At 48.4% G+C, this 23,064-nt stretch overlaps 1 protein-coding gene across 3 annotated transcripts in view; it reads left to right on the forward strand.

Moving 5' to 3' along the window:
* SH3PXD2B (SH3 and PX domains 2B) overlaps positions 1-23,064 on the forward strand; it is a 103,698-nt gene that overhangs the window by 4,953 nt on the left and 75,681 nt on the right. Inside the window, exon 1 of one of the 3 annotated variants that reach the window (XM_038534750.1) lies at positions 17,804-17,870. The exons of the other annotated variants lie outside the window; for them this stretch is intronic. Within the exon in view, the coding sequence (XP_038390678.1) occupies positions 17,853-17,870 (18 nt within the window). The 5' untranslated portion in view covers positions 17,804-17,852. Of the gene's footprint in view, positions 1-17,803; positions 17,871-23,064 lie in introns of those variants that run through there. 3 annotated transcript variants of the gene reach the window in all.

Below are 23,064 nucleotides of genomic sequence, written 5' to 3' on the forward strand. Positions count from 1 at the left end.
ACAGAGTAGGATCTCTTGGTGGTGTTCGCATCTCCCAGCTCACTGGCCAGGTTGAGCATCTTTTCCTACCTCCATGGGCTGTTAACATTTCCTCTTCTGTGAATTGCCTGTTTTATCTTTTGCTCCTTTCTCAGTATATTGAGTTATTTGTCTTCTAGTAATTGGTACGATTTCTTTACACAGGCAAGATCCTAATGCTTTAGCCAGTTACCTTAGCTCTCTCACTCTTCCTTTAAGATTGGAGGCTCAGAGAGAGGAAGGCTTGTACCTGAGGTCACACAGCAAGGAGTAGTGGCATAGGGATGGAGCCAGATGCATACATGGTCTGGGAGAGGTGGCAGCCCTGTGATTCCACCCCTGCACCAAGCAGCCTCAGGTGTGTCACCTACCTTCTGGATCCTAGTTTCCCCGTCCTGGCCCTTTACTCATCTCACTGCTCCCTCAGCCTAGAAGGATGCAGCACAGGCAGCCGCCAGCCCTCATCATTCTCACCCCGGGAAGCTCTGAGTTGATTGTGCCCCCGGAGTGATGGGGTGATAGACCCTGTGCCACCAGCCTTGAAACCTCCTTCCACTAGGAGCCCCTTAGCCTCCTTCCACTAAGGTCGCCACTCTGAGCCATTGAGTTTTGCAAGGTAGATCACACCCTTATCAGGTATTACCAGCATGCTCATATCAGTCTATGGGAAGCCTCTGGCTGGCGAGCTCAGTGGTCTGGAACAAAGTGTGAACCTGCTACCCAGATTAGCTGCATTCTCTTTCCAGCTACCAGTTACCTGGCACCCCTTCTTTTGCAGAAACACACAGGGCAGAGCAACAAACTTGGGCATTAGGAATAAACATGGCCTTGGCTGACTCAACCCCCAGTCTTAGTTTCAGCATCTGTAGAATGAGTCGTGTCTTCTCAGACTGTTGTGAGCTTTTTAGATAATGTATACACTCGATCTGTACTCTGTGCCTTCTGCCAGAGGGATAAATGCCAGCTACAAGCACATTTCTTTCATGATGAAAAGATCTGGCTCTGAGTCCTCCTCAAGCCCTTCTGAGCTGGGTGACCTTGTAGACGAACCACCTGAGGGTTTATAAAAAGGGAGCAGAAGGGTGCAATAGTACTTATCTATAAGTGTAGGGCAATGGTGAAGGTTAATTCAGGTCACCCGATACTCAGCCTGGTGCATAATGTAGAAAAGGCCCTTCATCAATGGTAGTAGTCTTGAAAAATAATATTGGCAATAATAATAGCCATGATCCAAATCTATGCCTCTTTCCTACCTGCTGCTGTGAGGCCATGCTATATGTTCTCCATGCTCTTTCATTCAGGAGGCATTTATAGGGTGCCGGCTCCAGGCTGGACACCCTGCAGCTTCTGGCATAGGCCCTCAAGCAAGGCTGAGCCTTCCTATCTATCTGCCAGTGGGTTCTTCTCATGCACCCTGTCTGTGTCACAGAGTAGTGCACTAGGTAAGGCATTAAGGCCCCTCGGGTAAGGTGGGTTTTTTTTTTTTTTTAATTTTTTATTTATTTATGATAGTCACACAGAGAGAGAGAGAGAGGCAGAGACACAGGCAGAGGGAGAAGCAGGCTCCATGCACCAGGAGCCCGACGTGGGATTCAATTCTGGGTCTCCAGGATCGCGCCCTGGGCCAAAGGCAGGCGCCAAACCGCTGCACCACCCAGGGATCCCTTTTTTTTTTTTTTTTTTTTTTTTTTTTTTTTTAAATGACTGTTGCTTTCTTTGAGTGAAAAACAGTGGACTTTAAAAAAAAAAAAAAAGAAAAACAGTGGACTTTATCAGTTGCCTTGTACCATTTTGATCCCTCTGGCCCTTGGATGCAGGAGATATCAGCCTGCTTCTTACACTCTGGGCTCCTGCAGCTGTGTCAAGATCAAGGCAGGTGGAGCTATCATATCTTCAGATCACTTACATGTTACTTTAGTTCAGACTTTAAATCTTTGCTATTCCATGCTTCTGGTGAGCAGAGAAAGTATACCAGACAGTCTGGGTTCAAATCCCTGGTCTGTCACCTACTGGCAATGTGACTTCAGACAAACGACTTACCCTCTCTGCACCTCTATAAAATGGGAATAGTAACAGTTCCCATTTCATAGGACTGACGGGAGGATTAAATGGGCCTATCATAAAGTAAGGGCTCCTTCCCCATGAGCTGTATTAGGAACATATAAACATAGTATCGTTTATGGTAGTAAAAAGTCAGTAACCACTTAAACTCCCATCAGTGGAGAACAAGATAAATAAAATGCACTATATCCACATGGGAGGATACCATCAAGATGGTAAAAATGTATTCTATCTTCTGTCATGGGAATATTAAATAGTAAAAGCTGGTTGCAAAACAACATGCTCAGGCTGATTCCCACCTGATTACAAATGAAGGATGAAAATATGTGTCTGTATAAGCATAGAAAGATAGCTGATAAAATATGTCACTTTCTTTTCCTTTTTTTTTTCTCGTCTGTGCTTTCTATTTTCCAAATGTTCTGCAGTGAACACATATTCCTGTTTTTAGTGAAAATAAAAAAACAGCAAATGCTCATTTTAAAAAAAGAAGCAGTGCCAAGCTGTGGGTGGCTTCAGCCAGGTTCCCACATCCTGCTGCCCCATCCTGTCCCGAAGCAGTGGGATTCTCTAGCTCCTCGGAGAGCCTGTCCTTCCCATGTAGGCGCTGGCCTCAAAGACTTCCCCCACTCCTGCTGTAGAGGGAGGTCTCTGGATGCAGCTTTCCAGTGTGAGAGCCCAAGAAGTGGAAAGAAGTGAGTTTAAAATACCTCGAGGGAAGGCCTGGACAGATGCTTTTCTAGTTAAAATGCTGCTTGCTCAGCAGGTCCAGGTCTTCCCACAACGCCTGCAGCTGAGGAGGGTTGGAAAGAATTGCAGGCCTGAGTCCTGTGGCCTACACTGAGGCCATAGGACACTAGAAAGGTCATCCAGATTAGAGGTAGGCCCCACACCCCGCTCCCTGGGTGTTCATACATTCACCTTAGCCCACCCAGAGGTGTACAAGGGTCAGCTCCAAGTACAGTTAGTCATCACACTGCCAGAAAAATACTAAAGGACCAGACCATTCATTGTACTTGTGAATATCTAGAACACTCATATCCTGATGGCAAGTGGTATGTGCTTTTTTCCTGGGAGAAAGGGCTGCGGCATGGGGAACAGTCTTGTTTTGTGTGACTCCATTTTTTCCCTTCCCCTTGGAGATGAAGGCCAGCTGTGGGTCACTGTAGCTGCAAGAAGGAGAGAGCCACTAGCCAAGTGATCCTGTCAGCATGGTGGGTGCAAGCAGTGAGTCATAGGCAACCATCCCTGGCTGAAGGAGAGAAGACGAGGCTTATTAAGAAGGCCGTGTGTCTGGAGGGTTGTGAGTGTGGCTTCTGCGCTGGGTTCTAGGCTGATTCTGTCATTCACTCGCTCTTGGCACTGACCCTTCTCTGGGAAATGGGTGGCTTTGGTGGCTTTGCAAATTAAATGAGCTTGTGTGCAGAATGCCTGAGGACAGTGCTGCTGGGACAGTTGTCCTTGGAGCTTCCCAGCTTGGGGTAAGGCCCAGAAACTGGGGCCCTGCGGTCCTTTCCCTGGAGTGCTGGTAGGCAGGCTTAGCCAGACGCCTGGTGGAACTGGCTTCGCTGCCCCCGCCTGACATGGGAGCTGCCTGATGTAATAGACCCGGGAAGCCCAGTGTCTCACAGTGCGTCATGGGCAGGGGCTGGTGTGGCTCACTCCTCTGGGGCTCTCCTGGGAGCCCACAGGGCCCAGCTTTATCATATGCTTGTCATTCCTCCACCCTCTTCTCCAAACTGCAGAGTGTTTTCCTCCTGGGCTTGCTGGGCTTGCTGGCTCAGATGCAAGCCTACAGGTGGGCAGGGAGCTCACTCCCAGGACCATCTTCAGGTACTGAAGGGAGAAGGGACTGGTGGTGCATCTTGTGTGCAGGTGGGCAGAGCTCTACCACATGCTTCTGCAGGCCTATTTCAGACCATCCCAGGGCTTAGGGTTGCCAGATTTACCAAATTTAACAGGACGCCCAGTTAAATTTGAATTTCAGATAAACATGTGATATTTGAGACATACTCACTCTGAAATTATTCATTGCTTATTTGAAATTCAAATTTCACTGGGCATCCTGTACTTTGGCAATTCTACTAGAACCACCACTTTCAACAACAACCACCACCACAACCAAGAAACCTTTGGACTTTGTAATAGTGACAACGTTTCCTGAGAATTCACTGAACAAATACAAATCCCTCCAGGGGCCAGGCACTTGGAAGTGCAGGGATGATCTGCAGATACACAAACCAGGAATTCAGCCTTCAAAGGAGGTCAGTGTCCTGAGAGTCACAGGCAGGGTGTTTCAGAGCTAGCCTGGAACTTGGGGAATAAGCAGAAGCCTGTGCACTTGGGTTCTGGGGAAGTTGGACTTGGACAAGGCAGCATGCGGTGGAGGTGAGCCAAAGCTGATCACAAAGCTGAGGAGGGATGCTGCAAGTGGAGAGGGAAGGGGATTTCAGGCCGAGAACAGGAGGGCAAAGAAGTGGAAACCCCAATATGTGGTATGTTTGAAAGAAGCAGGAGTGGTTTGAGTGATGGAAATGAAGCCTGATGTGTGGGGGCCAGGAGCTCCGGAGTGGGCCGACAGCCACAGAATAGAAAGCATGGACCCTACCCTCAGGAAGGTCACAGCTTCCGTGCACAGGGGCCGGGGCTGGGGCCCAGACGTGTCCAAGAGAAATCCTGGAGTAGTTGGAGAGCTGGTCCCTGGGGCCCTTCCGCTGGTGGGCCTTCCACAGGAAAACAGAGGGGGGTGGAGCACAGACAAAGTGTGGGAGGCTGGAGGGAGAGAGCACCTGTCCACAGAAGGGCTGCATGCAGACAAAGATGAAGCTGGGGCAGGAGAGGTAAGAGAGAAAGAGGAGACTGGGAGAGCCAGTAGGAGTTCTGAAGTTTGGGAAGGATTAAATAACTCCAGACCTATCTTGTTCTCAAAGCTTAATAATAATTTACTATGACTCTTCTAGAATGGGTATCATTTATCTGAATGCTTCTTATGTGCTCAAGGCTTTCCATACTTTGGATCCCTGAATCTGCTCAGCACCTCTGTGAGATGCAAATGACAGAAATGACCCTCGCTAATTTAAGCCACAGGGAACATATGGAAAGCTGACTCTGGGCAGAATAGGGGTGGGGAAATGACTTGGCCAGCTGGAGCCAGGGCAGAGGAGCTGCCAGGGGGCATCAGAGCATCACCAAAGGTGAGCAGCTGCTCCATCCCTCCGTCCTTGGGTCCCTCAAGAGTTCAGTTCTAGGAAGAGAGAGTCTGATTGGTGCAGCCAGATCCCCCTACCATCCTTTGGCCCAGCAAGTGCCAGGTATTGGGATAGGTAGTCCCCCTAGGTTGCATGTAGCGGGAGAGATAGTCACTGGAGATCCAGAGTACTGTTGCTGGAAGAAAGAGCAGGTGGAAGCAATCAATGTCTGCTATGTGGGTCCTGTTATTAGCCCATTTTGCAAGTAGGGAAACCGAGGCTTGGAAAGGCGGACTAATTTGCCCACAATCACACCCACTTCTCTGCCTCTCATTGACTAGAAGCTTATAGTCAGCTATCTCCCTGGGGGTGAAGGAAACCGTGGCCATAAGGCACATAAGGATAATATTTTCTAGTCTGCTTAATTAAGCAGAATTGCATGGACCCCTTGGCCACTGCATTGGCAAAGAAAGCCAGAAACCCACGCAGCGGCGTCACCGTTTCCTCCTCCCCAGCCAAGGTGTGAATCAGCAGCCTTTGGCTTCGGGCCACCCTTGGCTGGCAGTCCGTTGCACAGATGTGGGTTTACTGTCTGCCCCAGGCCAAGCCTGGCCCCAAGCTGGAGAGAGGCTAAGATAGCCAGGCAGCTTTTGTCCCTGTGGAGATCACCATCTGTTTGGAAGGCGTCACAGCAATAGGGCCATAATGAGGCCTGGCGTGGGGCTCTGGGAACAGGTAGGGGTCTGAGACCTGGGCTGCCCCTTCCTCACTAGGACAGAGAGGTATGCTCTGGAGAGGGAATGCAAACTAGTAGAGGAGTTCTCAACATGAGTAGAGTTCAGAGGGCCCTGAACTTGGAAGGGGAAAAGTTCAGCTTTATTTTCATCAACCGCTGACTGTAATTTAGCATTGCCTTCCATTGTGAATGAGGGCAACAACCTTTAGTGATATTCATAATACCTGAGACTTTGTCACCAATAGAAATTCCCCTCTGTTGCGGGGGGGTGGGGTGATGAGGTCACTGGGTGATGGGCATTAAAGAGGGCACTTGATGGAATGAGCACTGCATGTTGTATGCAACTGATGAATCAGTACATTCCACCCCAGAAACTAATAATACACTGTATGTTAACTAAATTGAATTTAAATTAAATTTTTTTTAAAAAGAAATTCTGCTCTATTTTTATATCACCTTACAGCTATGGCATGGATCCCAAAGCTCATTTATCATCTGCTAGTAGTAAGTAGATCATTTACTAGTTCAGAACTGTGATGCTACTCAACCTACCACTAGATTTCATTATTGCATTAATAAAGGGATACTTATATTCACCGTTTCGTTTCTGAAACATTTTTATTATAATTCAGTATAATGTTTCATTTAGAATTCTGCATGCTTTATTTTATTAATTTTAAATCATTCTGAGAAGTGGTCCATAGGTTTCATGAGGTTGTCAAGGGGTCTGTGGCACCAAAAAAGAAAGAAAGAAAGAAAGACTTCTGGGTAGAAGTTTCCAACCTTGGGTTTGGAAGCCAGATGGCATGGGTTTGACCTGGCTCTGCTGTTACCAGGGGCATGACCTTGAGTGAGCATCTTAACTTCTGTACACCTCAGTTTCTTAATCTGTAAAAATGAGAGGAAGGATAGTACCTACCATGGGTTGTGTCACATAAAGGGTTTAGAGAAGTGCCTAGCACATGAAAGTGCTGGATAGTTACCCACTAGTATTATCTTTATCATCATCCCTCTCAACACTACTTGCCATGATAAGCAACTCAAATGATATGACTCAGGTGGTCTGGCATGACCACACATAGAGAGAGATGCTCAAAATGGACTAGCCCAGGGTGCGCCCCATGAAATTTAAAGCAATCTTCCCAGAAGATTTATACATTTGGATATTCAGCAGTATGGTAATTAAAACAATATTGAAAAGAACCTTGATGTTTCTCATTGGAGGTATGATTAGATAAATGATCTATGACCTTCGGTGGACTATGGAGGGTCCTTTAGAGATGGTTTGTTCAAAGAGTTTTTCATGAAATGGGAAATGCTCACCATATAATGCAAGTGAAAAAGACAACTTAATGTATACAATGGGATCTTAATTTCAAAAAGTATTTCAATGTATAGGAAAGAGTCTGGGGAAACAATATGCCCAAAACATGGCTTCTGGTGGTGAAATGTGGACAGTTTTAAGACTACTTTTTACCAGCCAGACAGAACAAGTTACTTGGCCTCCCTATGCTTTATTTGCTCCACTGCAGAATGGGAGCAGCAGTACAAGGCAGCCTCCTAGGAAATACATCTAGACTGTTGGTTGCTGTGAGGAATTTTATTGTTTTGTATTGCATTATATTTTTGTGTATTATCTCATGTTTCTCTGGGGAGAAGGACAGTGTAGTATAGTGGAGACAGGAAAGCTTCCAGGAGGGAGGGAGAAGGAGAGAGCCTGAATCTCTTATTTTCTTTTGTCCTATCTCAGGGACTTGTGTGTGAAGCATGAGAAGCTGGCAGAAAATGTCTACATAGGGACTCCAATTGAGGCTGGGCAGAATAGTCTCTGCCAGGTGAGCCCAGCAGGACGTGGACACAGGGATGGCCAAGGACACTCCCAGAACCTGACCATTCAGAATCACATACACTTTTTGCAGGAATAGAGGCTCCTTGGGTATACGAAGCTTGGAACCCACTTCTGCAGCCACCCTACTTCTGGTGTAGGAATCCCTCTTGCCTTATGACACGTCTAATAGGTGGCCATCCTCAGGGTCTCAGGGACCACATTCTCATCTTGTTCTTTCCTCCTCCATATCCCCAAGCCCAGTAGGACAAGATGAGGCTGGGCTTAGGGGTAGAGGCAGTTGTTTGGGGAGCATCCTGGACTGGTTCATTTCTTTCTACCTGTCACCGAACCAGGGCACTCAACTTTGATGTGGAGCCTCCCAGTTTCCCAACCCCATTGCGGTGCCCATACACTGGGGCTAGTCCTCTGTTGACTTGTCTTCTCTCCCACCAGGCCTGAATCCCTCATAGTCCAGGGCCTGACTCAGAACAGATGCCAAGTGTGTTCCTTGAATGAAACCATGACTGCCTAGGCCCTCTCTATCCCAAGATCCCGTGATTCTAGGGTGATAGCCACTGACATCGTTCAGCTAAGACAGATTCCTCGTGATGACCTCTTGTTGGCACCAGACTGAGCATTGTGTCATAGTTGTTGAAGCACACGCTTTGGAGGCAGCCAGACCTGGATGTGATTTGTGGTTGTGTCACTTTTTAGTTATGCAATTTTGGGTGGGTTACTTAACCTTTCAGAACCTCTGTATCTTCTTCATCTATAAATGGAGGAGTCATCTCAGTACATGACACATAATAAAGTAATCGTGATTCTTAGTCTAGTCCACTGGAAACAGAAGGACTCCTCCAGGCCCCTGGGATGCTATTAGGTTGAACCACATGAAATTTGTCAATTTGTTACCCGTACAAATAACAGTTAAACTTGGTTCACCCTAATGATCTGGTTTTGATTGGGGTCTAAGGAACCCAGTCTCCTTATGTGGAAGGGGTTTTGATGTCTATCTCTAGACCAGGCATCTTGCTGACATCCCATTATCCCCTTCAACAGCCCTGAGAGACAGGAAATACTATTAGCATCCCTGTTTTACAGGGGGAAAATTGAGGCTCCTGAGTGAGTAGCTTGTTCAAGGAAGTGTTAGAGCCAGGATTAGAACCCACATCAGTCCAGCTCAGAATCCGTGTGGTTGGCACTGTTGCTGTCTTGAGGTTGGGCTGCCTGTTCTGTGTGGTGTGGGGCCTCGCCGGGGGGCTGGGAGAGCTCCCAGCATTCCCTGGGGCCCCCAGCCCAGCAGCTGGGAGCTGTAGACTGAGACTCCCTGAGAGGCTGCCAGTGGAACCCCACATTTCTGGCCCTAGTTTAGGCAGTCAGCTCCTATGGTATTCTGCTGCAGTGTCTTTGGCTTTGGTTGGGGGCCTAGAGGGTGACAGGAAGGTTTGGTGTCAGCTATCTTTCCAGACTTTAGGAGTGTTCTTCCCAAGCCTTCCTGTTCACTTGTTCAATCCAGGTCCTGGTATCCAGACTCTGGACCTGGGCCTGGAGTCCCCTGGTCCAGCCCTTGTCTACAGCCCCAACCAGACAGAGCCAAAATGGCCACTAGAGGCAGAAGACCAGGCATGGAGCCATTGCAGAAACTCAGGCTGGTGATTGTGTTGGTCTAAATTGAACAAGGCCATCGGCTTCTCTAGACTCAGTTACCCCGTCTATAAAATGGGGATGACAGTAAGTCCTGCCCCATAAAGGAACAAAGCCCAGTAGCATGGCTGGAAGTAAGGAAGTGCTCATTAAATGTGAATTGGTGTTGTTTTACTGTTTTTCATTAAGAGGGAACCACTGAGGGATTCTAAGGAGGAAGGGAATCTAGTCAGATGCTGTGTTTTAGAAATCTCTCTTTTGGGGTGAGCAGAGGGACAGGAGGACCTGGCAAGAACAGCCGCTGGCATCCAAAATGAGGTGGCCCAAAATGAGCTGGGGCTATGTGGTAGAGGAGATAGCCAGTGAGGAGGCAGCATGATCCAGTGGGGAAGGGAGGACCCAGGAGGAGAGCTGGTTGCTAGACTCCTTGCTCTGGCCTCTCTCCTATACCTTTCCAGCCACCCTGGCTCCCACCTCCTTCTCTTCTGAGCTCCTTCCCATCTTAGAAGTTCCAAGTCCATTTGACCTTGTTTTTAGAAGGTCCAGATTTGGGGGGGTCTTCCGATCTCTACCTGGTAGGATCAGGAATAGCCAGGCCTCTGCACACATTTCATCATCTTTGTACCCACCGACTCTAGACTGGGGGAAATGTAACAAAAACCATTTTTATTGAGTAGCTACTATGTGCCTGGTGCTGTGCCTAGAGCTTTGCATGCATTGAATCACTTGATCCTTACTGTCACCCCATGAGGTAGGCACCGCTATTACTCCCCTTTTACAGATGGAGAAGCAGGCTGAGATAGGACTTGCCCAGGCCCGTGCAGCTAGGAAGTCACAGGGCCACAGTTTGAACCCAGGCAGTGGGAGGGGCTGACTTGGGTTAAACTCTGAAGTTTTAACAAGCACCCCCAAGTGTACTGTGCAACCAGGTTTGAGAACCTGTCAGGGATGGTAAGCATGATTGGGGTCATACACTGGTTTATGAGCTCATTTAATCTCTACGATAGAGAGCTCCTACTGCTCACAGCATTGCCTTTGGCTTCCCCTGTATGGCTGCATTTACTTACCACAACAGTTACTGACTGAAGTCAGTCACCTGGCTGGTAAGTGGTAGAGGCAGGATTCTCGGCTCTGCTGTTCTTAGGAGCCAGGAGAAGTGAACACAGTCACTAATGGTCCACATGCTCATCTTTCACGTGGTCATCTTGGGTAGGAATGGGCATTCAGAAGTAAAATAAAACTGAGTTCAAATTTTGGCATCCATCATACATTAAAATTCAAAAAAAAAAAAAAAATTTTGGCATCCTCCTTAACTAGCTACATGGGTTTGGGCCAGTGACCTAACGTCTTTGAATGTCAGTTTTCTCTGCCATGAAATGGGTGGATGATGGGGTTCATTCCGTAGGATTTCCTGAGAGCAGAGTGTTGGGGATTTAATAAGATTCGGTGTTGGTCCTCATTCAGAAAACTCCTACTCATCCTTAAGATCCAGTGCAATTGTTTTTTTCATCTGGAAAGCCTCTAAGTGCCCTCTGCAGAATGGGCCCTTTTCTCCCCTGTGCCCCTACAGTGGCTACAGAGTACTTCTTAGGGGGTGTGTGGCCATGAGAAGATTCTACTAATGTCTTCTCTATTGAGAACCCCCTATGTTCCAAGCACTGTGCTGGACCCTTTAGTTAAGAGCTGAGAACTATCTAACCATGTGCACTGGTCTTTTCCCACCACATCACGCAGCTAGGGTTTAGATCTTGGCTCTGTTACATGATGATTCTGTGACCTTGGGTAAGCCAGTTACCCCTTCCAAGTCCAGATCTCATAACATAACGTAAATGAAGTACTTGGCACATCCCTGATCAGCCCAATCAAAATAATAATTTTGATTATTTTTCATTACTTGGGCAGCTTTACCCCTCCTGTCTGTATACCTCACACAGAGTGGGTGCTCACGTTGGACTGCCCAGTTCTCTCTAGGCGGCCCTGTTAACACAGGAGAGGCCCCAACTTGAAATCTCTCAGCTCTGTTTCCTGTATGGCCTCCGGGCTCCTCTGACGCCTGGCAGCCAGGGAGATCCCCACAAGCCCTAAGTGCCTGCCCTGGAGGCTTTCCTAGAAAGCCAGCCTTCAGGTTGGTTTCAGCAAGCCTAGGCTCCAGCTGCCAGCACCTCTGCTTGCCATTGGAAAGTTCCCCATGCTGCTTCGGGCCAGATGTGTGTGAGGACGTGTGTTGGCAGCCAGAGGCCCAGGCTGGAGCTGCACACCCGGGCCGGCGAGTGTTTCCACCAGTTCCTTGTCTCAGTGTAGAAGAATTGAGGTGGCCGGGCCAGCCTGGAAGTGGATTCTGCTGCCCACCATCTGGATAAGACTCTGGCAGTGACAGGAAGACAGGCTCCCAGGGTGGGCAGCTCTGTGTGTGGGCACACAAGTAGGGGACAGCTGATTGGGTTTTAAAGCATAACATTCCTGCCTTTTCCTTTTAACATAGCTTACCTCGAAAGATTTGAGTTGGCCCAGGGGAGACAGACTGTCTGAGCCTCCAGTGCCTCATCTCTATAATGGGATTATCCGTGACAGCACTGGAAGCTGCATATGGTCAGGCCATGTGTCAGGCGCCTGTCATGCATTAGTTCCTGTGATCCAACAAGCCAACCTTTGAAAGTAGATACTGTTCTCTCCATTTTACAGATGAGAAAATGGAGGCCCAGAGCCATGCATTGATTTACAAAATCATGCAGCAGCTTCAAGCTATAGAGTAGTCTAAAGCCAGTGCCTGTCTGTTTTTAATAACATTAAGGAGTGATTGGGGTGTGTGTGTGTGTGTGTGTGTGTGTTTATTTTTAATTTTTACTTGTGTGCAGTAAAATTCCCTTTTTGGTATAACATTCTGAGTTTTTATGCATGTGTGGTTTCTTGTGACCACCACCACAGACAGGATACAGAACAATTCCATCATCCCCTCCCTCAGGCTGACCTGACTCTTGAATTCAGTGGCAGATGCTTCCACTTGCACTTGAACTTGCATCTGTGGTGTTCTCTTTTTCTCTGTTGCCTGTTCTGAGAAGCCTAGGGGTGAGATGTGGACTTCTCTTCTGGGATCGGGCCCCATGCCTGCATTCTCCTCTGTCACAAAGCTGGTTCTGTTTCCAGTACCCTTGGCAGTTGAGCTGTCCATTCAGCCACTTCGGGAGCATTGTTACTCTCCAGACACAGAGAGCCTTGAGTGAGGTCACCTTGATTTATGACTGTGTGGCCCTGTGTTGGCTTTTTGTCTCGTTGCCTGCTTGCCTGTCTGTCTGTCCATGTGCCTTTTTGTCTTTTACCAGGTATTTCCCAAGAGCCAAATGTCACCAGGCACTGACAGGACCATGGTGCACCAGACAGAGGTGACCCCTGCCCCTCCAGGACTCCCAGGGGAGAGAAGGGGACAGACCAGCATACTCAGAGGCATGTGTACTGAGAGAGGGCAGCCCCAGTGGTTGTGGGAACCCAGAGAATGGGACCAGAGCCAGATTCAGGGTCTCCAGAGGCTTCCTCAGCTGCCATCTGAGAACTAAAGAGGTGCTAGACAAACAAAGGGAGAGATGTTCTGCCAAAGGCCATGGCATGTGCAGGGCCAGGAGGCAAGGGAGAGCCTGGCTGGGTCAGCATGGGAGGAGGCCCCCTAAACCCCACACCATGCTATTGTCGCCTTCCTTGACAAGGCTGAAAGCTCCAGAAGGGCGGGGGCTTCTGTCTTGTTCATGGCCACAGCCACAGCCCTTGGAAGGGAGCCTGGTACCCAGTAGGCACTCTGTATTTGCTGAATGCAAGGGTGGATGAACAAGCTGAAGTGTTTGAAGCAGAGAAGAGAGACACAATTAGATGTTGACTGGAGAGAGCACTCTGCTCTCCCGCCTCCCAGCCTGGCACCCCTCTGCCCACAGGGAGACAGAGACCCTCGGCTCCCCCTGCGCATTCACTGTGTACCCCTACGGATGAGGAACGGTGGGTACCCAGCCCTAAACCAGAACATCTTACCCACAGCCAGCACCACCAGCACTTGTATTTGGGCCCCATTCCAAGCATTAATTTAATTGAAAAAATTAGGAAAAAATGAAAAACTGGCAGACGATTGCTCCCCATGTGTCACTTGCCGTGAAGCCTGGGCTTGGTGATTCCTGACTATGAGGACAGAAAAGTTCTGGCCTGGGGCCAGGACACCTGAGGGCTGGCCTTTGGAGGAGACGGGACCTCAGAGGCTGAAGGGGCTAGGATTCTATCTGATGTCAGCTGCTCTTCCCAGCTGTGTGACCTCATGCGTGCCACGTCACTGCTCTGGGCCTAGGTTTCCTCCTCAGCCCTGAGGGTGGCTCTACCCTCCTGGCAGGCAGTTCCTGAGGACTGCACACTGTGTTTGAAAAGCACTTAGCACCGATGCATACCAGCACATCCCCTATGTGGCCAGTGATCTTGTCTTGGGCCCCCCACTCCTCTTGGTCCCAGCCCACCGTAACACTCAGTGATCGCCTCCTGGGTCTCTAGGGCATCGCCACACTCAGCAGCATTTCTCTAGGAATAGACTTAATGTACTTACTCTGAAAAGATAAATGCACAGTCTTCAGCCCTTCCGGCGGACGATGCTGCTCTGGGGTGTTGGGCAATCAGACAAACTGCAGGCTGTCGCAATTCCAAAAAAGAGGTTGGGAGTGTTGACCTACATAGGCCAGATGTTGGGCAGACAGCTGTGGAGAGCCGACAGATCGGAACCAGAGGGAACTCGTGGTCTCCAGGGGAGCAGCAGAATCATGTTTCCCATTAGTTAAGCCCTCGGAGCCCATCCAACTGCCTCTGCTCTCTCCCTCTCTCCTTCTCTCCCTCTCTCCCTCTCTCCTCCACCCTTCTCTCATTCTCTCCCACCCCCATCACACTGGGCTCCTCCACTTTAGGCCAGGGCGGCGTATCACCAGAATGATGGATCTGGAGCCCAGCCCATCCTTACCAGGCTGTGCCTGGGATCTGCCAACCCAGAGACCCAATTAGTATGGAAGAGGGAGTCACACCCATCCTTTAAAGTTGGTTTCTTAAACCAGGATCTGTCATCTCTCCGGTGCCCTTAGGCATATTCCCAGGAGCCTTCTCTGCTGGAAGAGGGTTCACTTGGATCTGGAAACTAATGCCACTGCTTGATTTCAGGGCTGCATATGCTGCTTTTTTAGTTCAGGTTGCCGCATAGGACAGCTTCCGTTACCCTGGGCTCAGGCCTCGTCACACAAATATGTGGCCTGCAAGTAGAAGCCAGAGCTCCTCAGTGTGCTGCGTGAGAGACAGTTCTTCCTCCCTCCATCTAAAAAGGGTTCTGCTGCCCCTCAACTCTGAGAAACAGCATTTTGGAGCAGAGCTCCAGCATCCTCAGCACCTCCCAGGAGGAGCCCCGGGTGTGGTTCCAACTGTCCTATCTGTTCTCTGTGTGGCCTGGGCAAGTCCCCTCCCCTCTCTGACCTCAAAACCCCAACTATAAAATAAGGGATGGCCTGGAACAGGGTTTTCAAATATTTTCAAGTATTGGAATCCCCTCCTGTCATCCTGAAGCAGGCAAAGGAGGGCTGTGGGTAATGGAAGAGCCCAGGCCCTGTCAGAACCTGCATGGATGGTTGCCTGGTGGCAGTATGGACCCCCAAATTCTGGCAGCTGGACCTGCAAGCTCCTGGATTACACCCTCCTCCATATATAGAAGAGCCTAAAGTGGTGCTGCCTAGTGGGAACCAGGATGGAGAGCCCGGAGACCCAGCCACCTCACCAGGATCCCAGTGGCTTCTTACAGGCCAATCCAACCACTGGCTTAATCAGTTCTAAAGTTCTCTGGACAAGCCATTGTGTGGGAGGCCCAGGGGGCCCAAGGATCTTGCATAGAAATGCAGACATGGCTGTGGAAGTGGAAGGAGCCCATGACTGAGAATGTAACCCTTGGCAGGTTGCTGCACCTCTTGGCCCATCCGTATCCCCATTTGTAAATGGAGGGGTTGATCCAGATTAGGGATGCTGCATATGCACAACCTCCGATCCCCGTGCCTGTGGCAGACATTGCTAATGGACCACAAATGTCTTCTTGCCGACACACCTTTCTCATAGCCTCTGTGGGAAAACAGCCTTAGCCCCCTCTGCCCCACTCGTGCCCTCTCTAGAGATACTTTCTTCCATCTCCCAGGTCATTCCAGACAGCCCACCAGCACTGCAGAGCCAGGAGAAGGCTTCCCACTTGAGAAGTGTTGTAGGCCCATTGGCCTGCGAACCACAAGTGCAGATAGAGTGAGAATGGGCTCAGGATTCCATTGAAACAGTACTGCTCTCATTCTCCATCCTCTCGCGGGCACCATCGAAGCGTCTGACATAGCCACAAACCCCTGGTGCTATGTATTAACTCTGTATTCTTCTTCGAATTGACTCCACTGTTTTTCTTAAATTATTTTTAAAGGTGAAGCTTTTGCTGTCTCCCATAAATGGAAAACCAGTAGCACTTGCTAGAACTAGAGGGAAACTAAATAGAAAGGAAAAGGGAAGTTGGTGTGTTCACGTTCTCCCTGGCCATGCAGCCTGCCCTGATGTCTTCAGTCCCCTCTAGGAAGAGAGACCAACAAATGTTGGAGAGAGTGTTACGAAGCCACTATTGCCAGGCTCCTGGAGGGAAGGGAATGGCAGAGACTAACTGTCTCTCTGGGATTCTCTGCAGTTGAGTGCCGAGATCCTATATCAGCTGCCAGCAGCTCGTGTACCCCGGGTTCCTGCGTCCCTTGAGACACAGTGATCTTAGGAAAGAATGTCACTTTGGAAGGCCCTTGGACCAGACCCTTCCCCACCTACACCTGCAATTGTTCCCCAAAAATTAAAGTTCTGGCTATTGTCACCCAGACCAGAATGTAATCACTTTGTCGCGACTACAGCAACAGCCCCAGCCCTTCTAAATGGTGTCAGCTAGGTTCTTTGCTAATCCTAGAAACCCCACTAAATAGATTTGCAAAGCGAAGTGATATTGGAGGACATTCCCCCCTGCGCTCAGAGATTTTATTCATGGGGCAGAAACACCTTCTTGTGTTTTTTAGTTCATATGATGAGAATGTATGAAATCAGAGCACTCGTGAGGTGGGGCAGCAGCTGTCTCATATCCTGCTGCACTGGGGACAGCATACGGCATGCAGATGGAGTGCTGGGGCCTTTCCAAGAGCTGCAGCCCTGGGCAGAGATCTGGCCAGTGGGTATGCAGAGACAGGGATGTCAGCTTACTAGGGCTCCTGGGGGCTACGGAGGCGCTTGGCCTGTTTCAGGCGCACCACTTAACTCTCCCCCGACCCAGCTCCTGGCATGTTTCAAAGACCTCTAAGCTTTGTTCTGATTTAAATCTTCATTCATAGACAAACTGTTTGAAATGACCCGACACAGAGTGCTGACATGCTGTCTGGCGTTCCTAAGCTCAGAAAGGCTGTGATGTGTCTTCACGGGGCAAACACGTGTGTTAGAGAAGCTTCATTTAGGCGTGAGTTACAGTGGTTCTGGCCTAGAGTCCATTGTTTTTTGTTTTGTTTTGTTTTTTATTTTATTTATTTATTCATGAGACACAGGGAGAGAGAGAAAGAGAGGCAGAGACACAGGCAGAGGAAGAAGTAGGCTCCCTGCAGGGAGCCCAACGTGGGACTCGATCCCAGGTCTCCGGGATCAGGCCCTAGGCTGCAGGCAGTGCTAAACCACTGAGCCACTGGGGCTGCCCCCAGAGTTCATTGTTAATGCATTTACAATATACATCAAATAAGGTGTCTTTAAACAAAAACAGCCAAGCTATGTATTGGTCGGTTAATGAAAATGTTGTGATCAGAGGCTTGCAGGACCCTAACCGTGTATTTCCCCCAGGAGCAGTGGCTCAGTCTTTGCTAAATCAGTGTTCACAAATACTTAATACAACATAGCTACCAGATATTATGTAGGTACGTGCACACACATATATTTATATACAGTATGTATAACTTTTTTGAGATTGGGATTACAATTTTTTTTTAGCCTTTTCTTTTTACCTAAGATAGTGGCTGAACTTTCTTCTCTGTATCATAGAATTCTTTGAGTTGCGTAAAAACCCTCTTCACACCAAAAGGGGAATTAACTGGAAGGCCCAGTTCCCTGTCATGCATCGCAGAAGCCATGGGTGAGCAGGCAGGCCCTGGAAGCAGGAACTGGAGTGCTGGCAGGAGCCAACCAGGGCTCTTCCCTGCCTCTCCTCTCTGTGCCTCTCCTTCATTTGTCCCTTTCTGCATGCCAGATGTCTGTCACAAAGTGTGGAGGTGGCTCTGGCTGGAGCTGACATCTGGTCTGATTCTGGCTTCCTGAGAGGAAAGTTCACCCTGAGCAGTCAGTTGTGGCCATGAGACAGGAGGGAAAGGTAACACTTCTCAAGTGTGAGGGGTGGGGAGGTGGTTGTCCAAGAGGAATTCTTAGCCTCTGCCAAAGGGCTTTGCTTTTTTGTCTCCTGAAAGCAGTCTAAATTGAGGAAAAGTAGCTTCCAGAGGCCTTAAGACAGAGTAATCCTCAGAAGACCGGGGTCACCATGGTACCTCCTGGCAAGGTCAGACTGACCTAGGGCTCTGGAACAGTCTTCAACTCTTGGCAGAGGAGGAAAGCCCAGGGTAGGTGAAGCCCTGGCACTGTGGCAGCCCTGTATTTGGGCCAGACACAGAGCTCCCCTCCACTGAGGCTGAGGCTGAGGCCTGAGGGTGGGGGTGGGGGTGGGAGGTGGTAGTTCCTTCCCTCCAGACACTCATAGGGAGGGGACAGGGCCCTGATTCATCTGACAGCTAGGAAATGTGTGTCCCAGGCTCAGGTGAGCGAGGCCTGTATTCCCAGGCCATGCAGAGGCAGTCCCTCTGACCCCCAGGGGCCCTGGAGAAGACAGAGAAAGAGGCAGGGCCCTGGGGATGGGGGAGTAGGGACAGGTGGGTGGGCTGTGGGAAGAGCATCTACAGAGGTAGTGAGCAGAGACCAGGTCTCCCTCAGCTTTATGTCCCTGTGCTTGACTTCTAGTAATGATGATGATGATGATGATAGCTTTTACCTCACGCAGGCACCGTGCAAGGCACTCTGCATGTACATTCTCATGTAATCATCACCCCAACTCTGATGTTGATACTCTTGTGATTCCTGTTTTTTACAGAGAGGAAGCTGAGTCACAGAAAGTTTAAACCACTTTCTCAAGACCACATAGCTAGTTGGAAACAAAAACAGAGGTGAATCAAGGCCATCTGAACTCCTGAACTCCACAGCCTCCTGGTGGGCTCTCAAAAACAGGAGAATGAGCATGCATCTGCCTACAGACAGATGGGGTGGAGGCATGATTGCCTGGTGCAGCAAGGCCGTCAGGGTTAGAGGTAGCCTGGATCACAGCCCTCATTCTGAACTTTATAGAGCTTGTGACCTCAGGCAGGTCACTGCACTTCTTTACCTCCATTCCTGGCTAGGAAAATGTGAGGTGTGTTAGCTTCACCTTCAGGCTCTTGGGAATTTGGGAGATTCCACGGCCCAGCCATCTGCCCACCTCCACCCCAAGCACCCTGGTTGTCGTATACCCCACCCCACAGCCCCCACTTCCACCAGTTCGTCTCTGTACTGACTTAGAGGAAGTGAGGAAATCCAGCACTTCTGGCCCTGATGACACTGAGCCTGATGGGAACCCAGGCCTGGGGAGTCTGGGCTTTGTAAATCACACAGGCCTGGCTGCTGAGGTTGAGTAAGAAGGGATTGCCATGGTGGTTAATTCCGATTTAAGGCGGGAGCCAGAGGAAACCCTCTGGGACCTTCAGACACCAGTGTGGTATCTGCTTCCTCACTCCCAGAGGAAAGGAGTCCCAGCTGCTCCCTGAGACTCTCTGAGCAGATGTGCCAGTGGGAGGGGTTGCAAAGCAGGGCACAGAGCAGAGAGGATAGGCAAACCTGTGGGAACATTTGAGAGACACAGCTGGGCTAAGCACCCTTTCCATAGACCTCAGGCCTGCCTCCCATAGGCATTGCTATCTGCAACACTTGACCTCCTACTATCTCAGTTTCTTTCAGATTTTTTCGCAAAGCATAGATTTCCCATCATGCCCAGCACTGGGCATACAGCATTCAGTGAACGAGATAGGCACTGTCCCTCCTCTCACAAAACTTAGAGCCGAGTGTGAAAACAGATACCTAGCAATTGCAGTAAAGTATAATTGACTTTGTGATGGGGAAGTGGGTGCCAAGGAGACATGCAGCAGGGAGACCCAACCTAATATTAGTAGGAAGGGAGCAGTCAGAGAAGAGCACTTGAACTATGCCCTGTTAGTAGACTTCTAGAATATTCCACATTCTGAATTTGTCTGATTGTTTCCTTATGGTGTCATTTAGCTTGTTCCTCTTCCTCCTTTACTTTCTATAAATTGGAACTTAGGTCAAGAGGCTTGAGATTCAGGTTAAACATTTTAGCAACAATACTTGATAGAAGATTTTGCATATTTCATGTTGTATCACCTTGGGATACTTGCTTGTCTCTCTTGGTAATGCTAGCTTTGATCACCTCATTGGAGTTTAACCACCAGATCTCCATTGAAAAGGTACATTCTTCCCTTTGCTAAGAAAGTAATCCATGGGGTGATACTCTCACATGGTGTGACTATCCTTATCAACAGCCTTTCACCCAGTAGTTCCCATCCATCCAGAGTGGTGGTGCCATTTTGCTTTCCCTCCAATGGATGAGAGTTCCAGTGACCCCACATTTTTGTTAGCACTTGTTTTTGTTTGTCAGTATTTTTTATTCTAGCCATTCTAAGAGATATGTGGTAATATCTCATCATGGTTTCAGTTTGTCTTTCTCTGTTGGCTAATGATGTCGAACATCTTGTGTACTTATTTGCCATCCGTATCTCCTCTTTGGTGAAGGGTCTGTTCAGATCTCTTGTTCATCTTGTGATTGTGTTGGTTGTTTCCTTACTGTTGAGTTTTGAGAGTTTTTTTTGTAAAAATATGTTCTGAATATAAATCTTTTCCTGGATATGCAGCACATGTCTTGAGGGCTATTCCATGGAGAAAGTTTCAGTGTCATTTCCAGGGGAACATGACATGGACTACATAAATCTGCAGGAAATATTTTGTTAAAAATTATTTTTTTAACTGTGATAAAATACATAAAATGTAAATTGTACCAATGCAGCCATTCTTAAGTGTACAGGTCAGTGGCATGAAGTATATTCACACCGTTATGCAATCACTGCTGTCCATCTCCAGAACTTTTATTATCTTTCCAAACTGAAACTCCATACCCATTAAACACTAACTCCTTATCCCTCTCGCCATCCCCTGGTCACCACCACTCTACTTTCTGTTTCTATGAATTTGACTATTTTAGGTACCTCACGTAAGTGGAGTCATATAGTATTTGTGTTTCGTGACTGGCTTATTTCACTTAGCATAATGTCCTTAGAGTTCATCCATGTTATAGCATGAGTCAGAATGCCCTTTTCAATGCTGAATAATATTCCATCGTGTGTATACAACACATTTTGTTCGTCATTTGGCTATTGTGAATAATGCTGCCATGAAGAAGTCTGCTTTTAATTCCTTAATGTCAGGACAATGAGTGTTAACTGGGCTTGGGATATAATCTAAAAGTCAAGGTCAAATGTGTTCAGATTGCTTTGGTTACAAGTAACAGAAATAAAACTGGCTTAAACAAGAGGGATACCTGGGTGGCGCAGCAGTTTGGCACCTGCCTTTGGCCCAGGGCACGATCCTGGAGACCCAGGATCGAATCCCACATCGGGCTCCCGGTGCATGGGGCCTGCTTCTCCCTCTGCCTATGTCTCTGCCTCTCTCTCTCTGTGACTATCATAAATTAAAAAAAAAAAAAAAAAAAAAAAAAAACAAGAAAGTGAAGGTTTGGGCTTATGTCGGTGATGTCCAGGATGTTGGATCTGGGGGTTCAAATGATGTCACAGGACTCAGGCCCCTTCTCTCCCTCTTGGCTGCTTGCTCCTGTGTGACAGATATTTTTCACATAGTTTTCTTCCCAGTTAGCCCTTGAGGTGGGGAAAAGGGGTTCTTCCCTGATCATGCCATCAAAAGTCCAAGAATTGAGTCTCATTGGCCTGGCTTGGGTCACATGCCCATCCCTGAACCACTGCTATGACCAGGGATAAGCAACAGTCTGGTTGGCCAGACCCAGGACACGGGCCCACTCCGTATCACAAAGACTAGGGGAGGGAGAGGGGTGACATTCCAAAGGGAATTAGGTGCAATTACCAAGATAAGAAAGGGAGTACCAGATAAGCAGGCATATCGGACAACTGCTACTAACTTTGCATACCTCCTGTGTGCCAGGCATTGGGCAAATATATTACCGATTGCAGTGAATCCTCAAGGGAAATTACTAACCCTCTTTTCAAGAGAAGGATACTGTGGCCAAAGAGGTTGTTGCCTGTAAGTCTCCCCCAGCAGCAGGGCTGGCATCAGAATCCACTGGGTGTGCCCTTTCACCCACCCCTAAATCCTGGATAAGGACTGCATTGGGACAATTCTCATTAAAAAGTTATCTGTGCCTAAAAATGCAGACATCAAATTGTGCTCAGAGGTTGATTCCAATAAACCAATTAGGACTACTGCAGAGTCCTTGTACCGTATGTACAGAACTTTAAAAACTATAAACAAGAGATCGAGAATGAATTGTGTAAGAATTTTTTTTCCATTTTGGTTTTAGGAAAACAATGAAACTTTCATGATCAGTCTTTTGTTTTTTTCATCTGTATTAGCATTGTTCTTGACAGATAGTCATCAAGACTTTGCTTAAGCATCCCCTAGTGACAGGACTGTTGGTATGGTCTTCTCTGGGCCTCAATTTACTCATCTAGATGTTGGGGCCCTAAGATTGGCTGAGTCCCTTTCAGTGATGGAAAAGCCTCCTTAGTAGTGTCCCTGCTCTTTGTCAAACCATTTTTCACACAGTGGCCAGAAGGATATATAGGAAAATATTTAAAAAAAAAAAATCATGTCAAACACACACACACACACACACACACACACCTTGAAACTCTTTATTAGAACAAAATCCCATCTCCTCCCTGTGGCCTGCAAGCCCTTCGTGATGCCACTGCCTCCTCTCACCAGCTCTGCTTGCTGTGACAGTCTTCCTACACCTCAGACATGTCCAGCATTTCCTGGCCTCTGTATCCTTATTCATCCTCTTCTCAATGCCTGGAATACTCTGTTCTCGGCTCTTCTCCTGGCCAGCTCCTCATCCTTCAGGTCTCTGTTCAATGCTGGCTTCCTCAGATAGGCCTTCCCTTCCAAGGACACCCAGCTGCCCTGCCTTCCCCCATGGTGCGCTCACAGCAGGTGCTGGCGTCCTTCAGAAGCGCTGACTGTAACTTACATACGTGTAAATTACATACATGCTTGCTTGTCGGCTGGTCTGTTGCTCATCTTCCCACCCTCAAAGGGCAAAGTCTAGGTGTGTCTTGCTCCTCATATCCCAGCACCCAGCAGAGCACCTGGCATGCAAAATGTTGTACACTGAAAAAACGAATGACAAATGGTAGCCATTCAAAATCTCTCTCTATGCTGGAGTC

This window comes from Canis lupus, chromosome 4, assembly GCF_011100685.1.
Source record: "Canis lupus familiaris isolate Mischka breed German Shepherd chromosome 4, alternate assembly UU_Cfam_GSD_1.0, whole genome shotgun sequence".
NCBI lineage: Eukaryota > Metazoa > Chordata > Mammalia > Carnivora > Canidae > Canis > Canis lupus.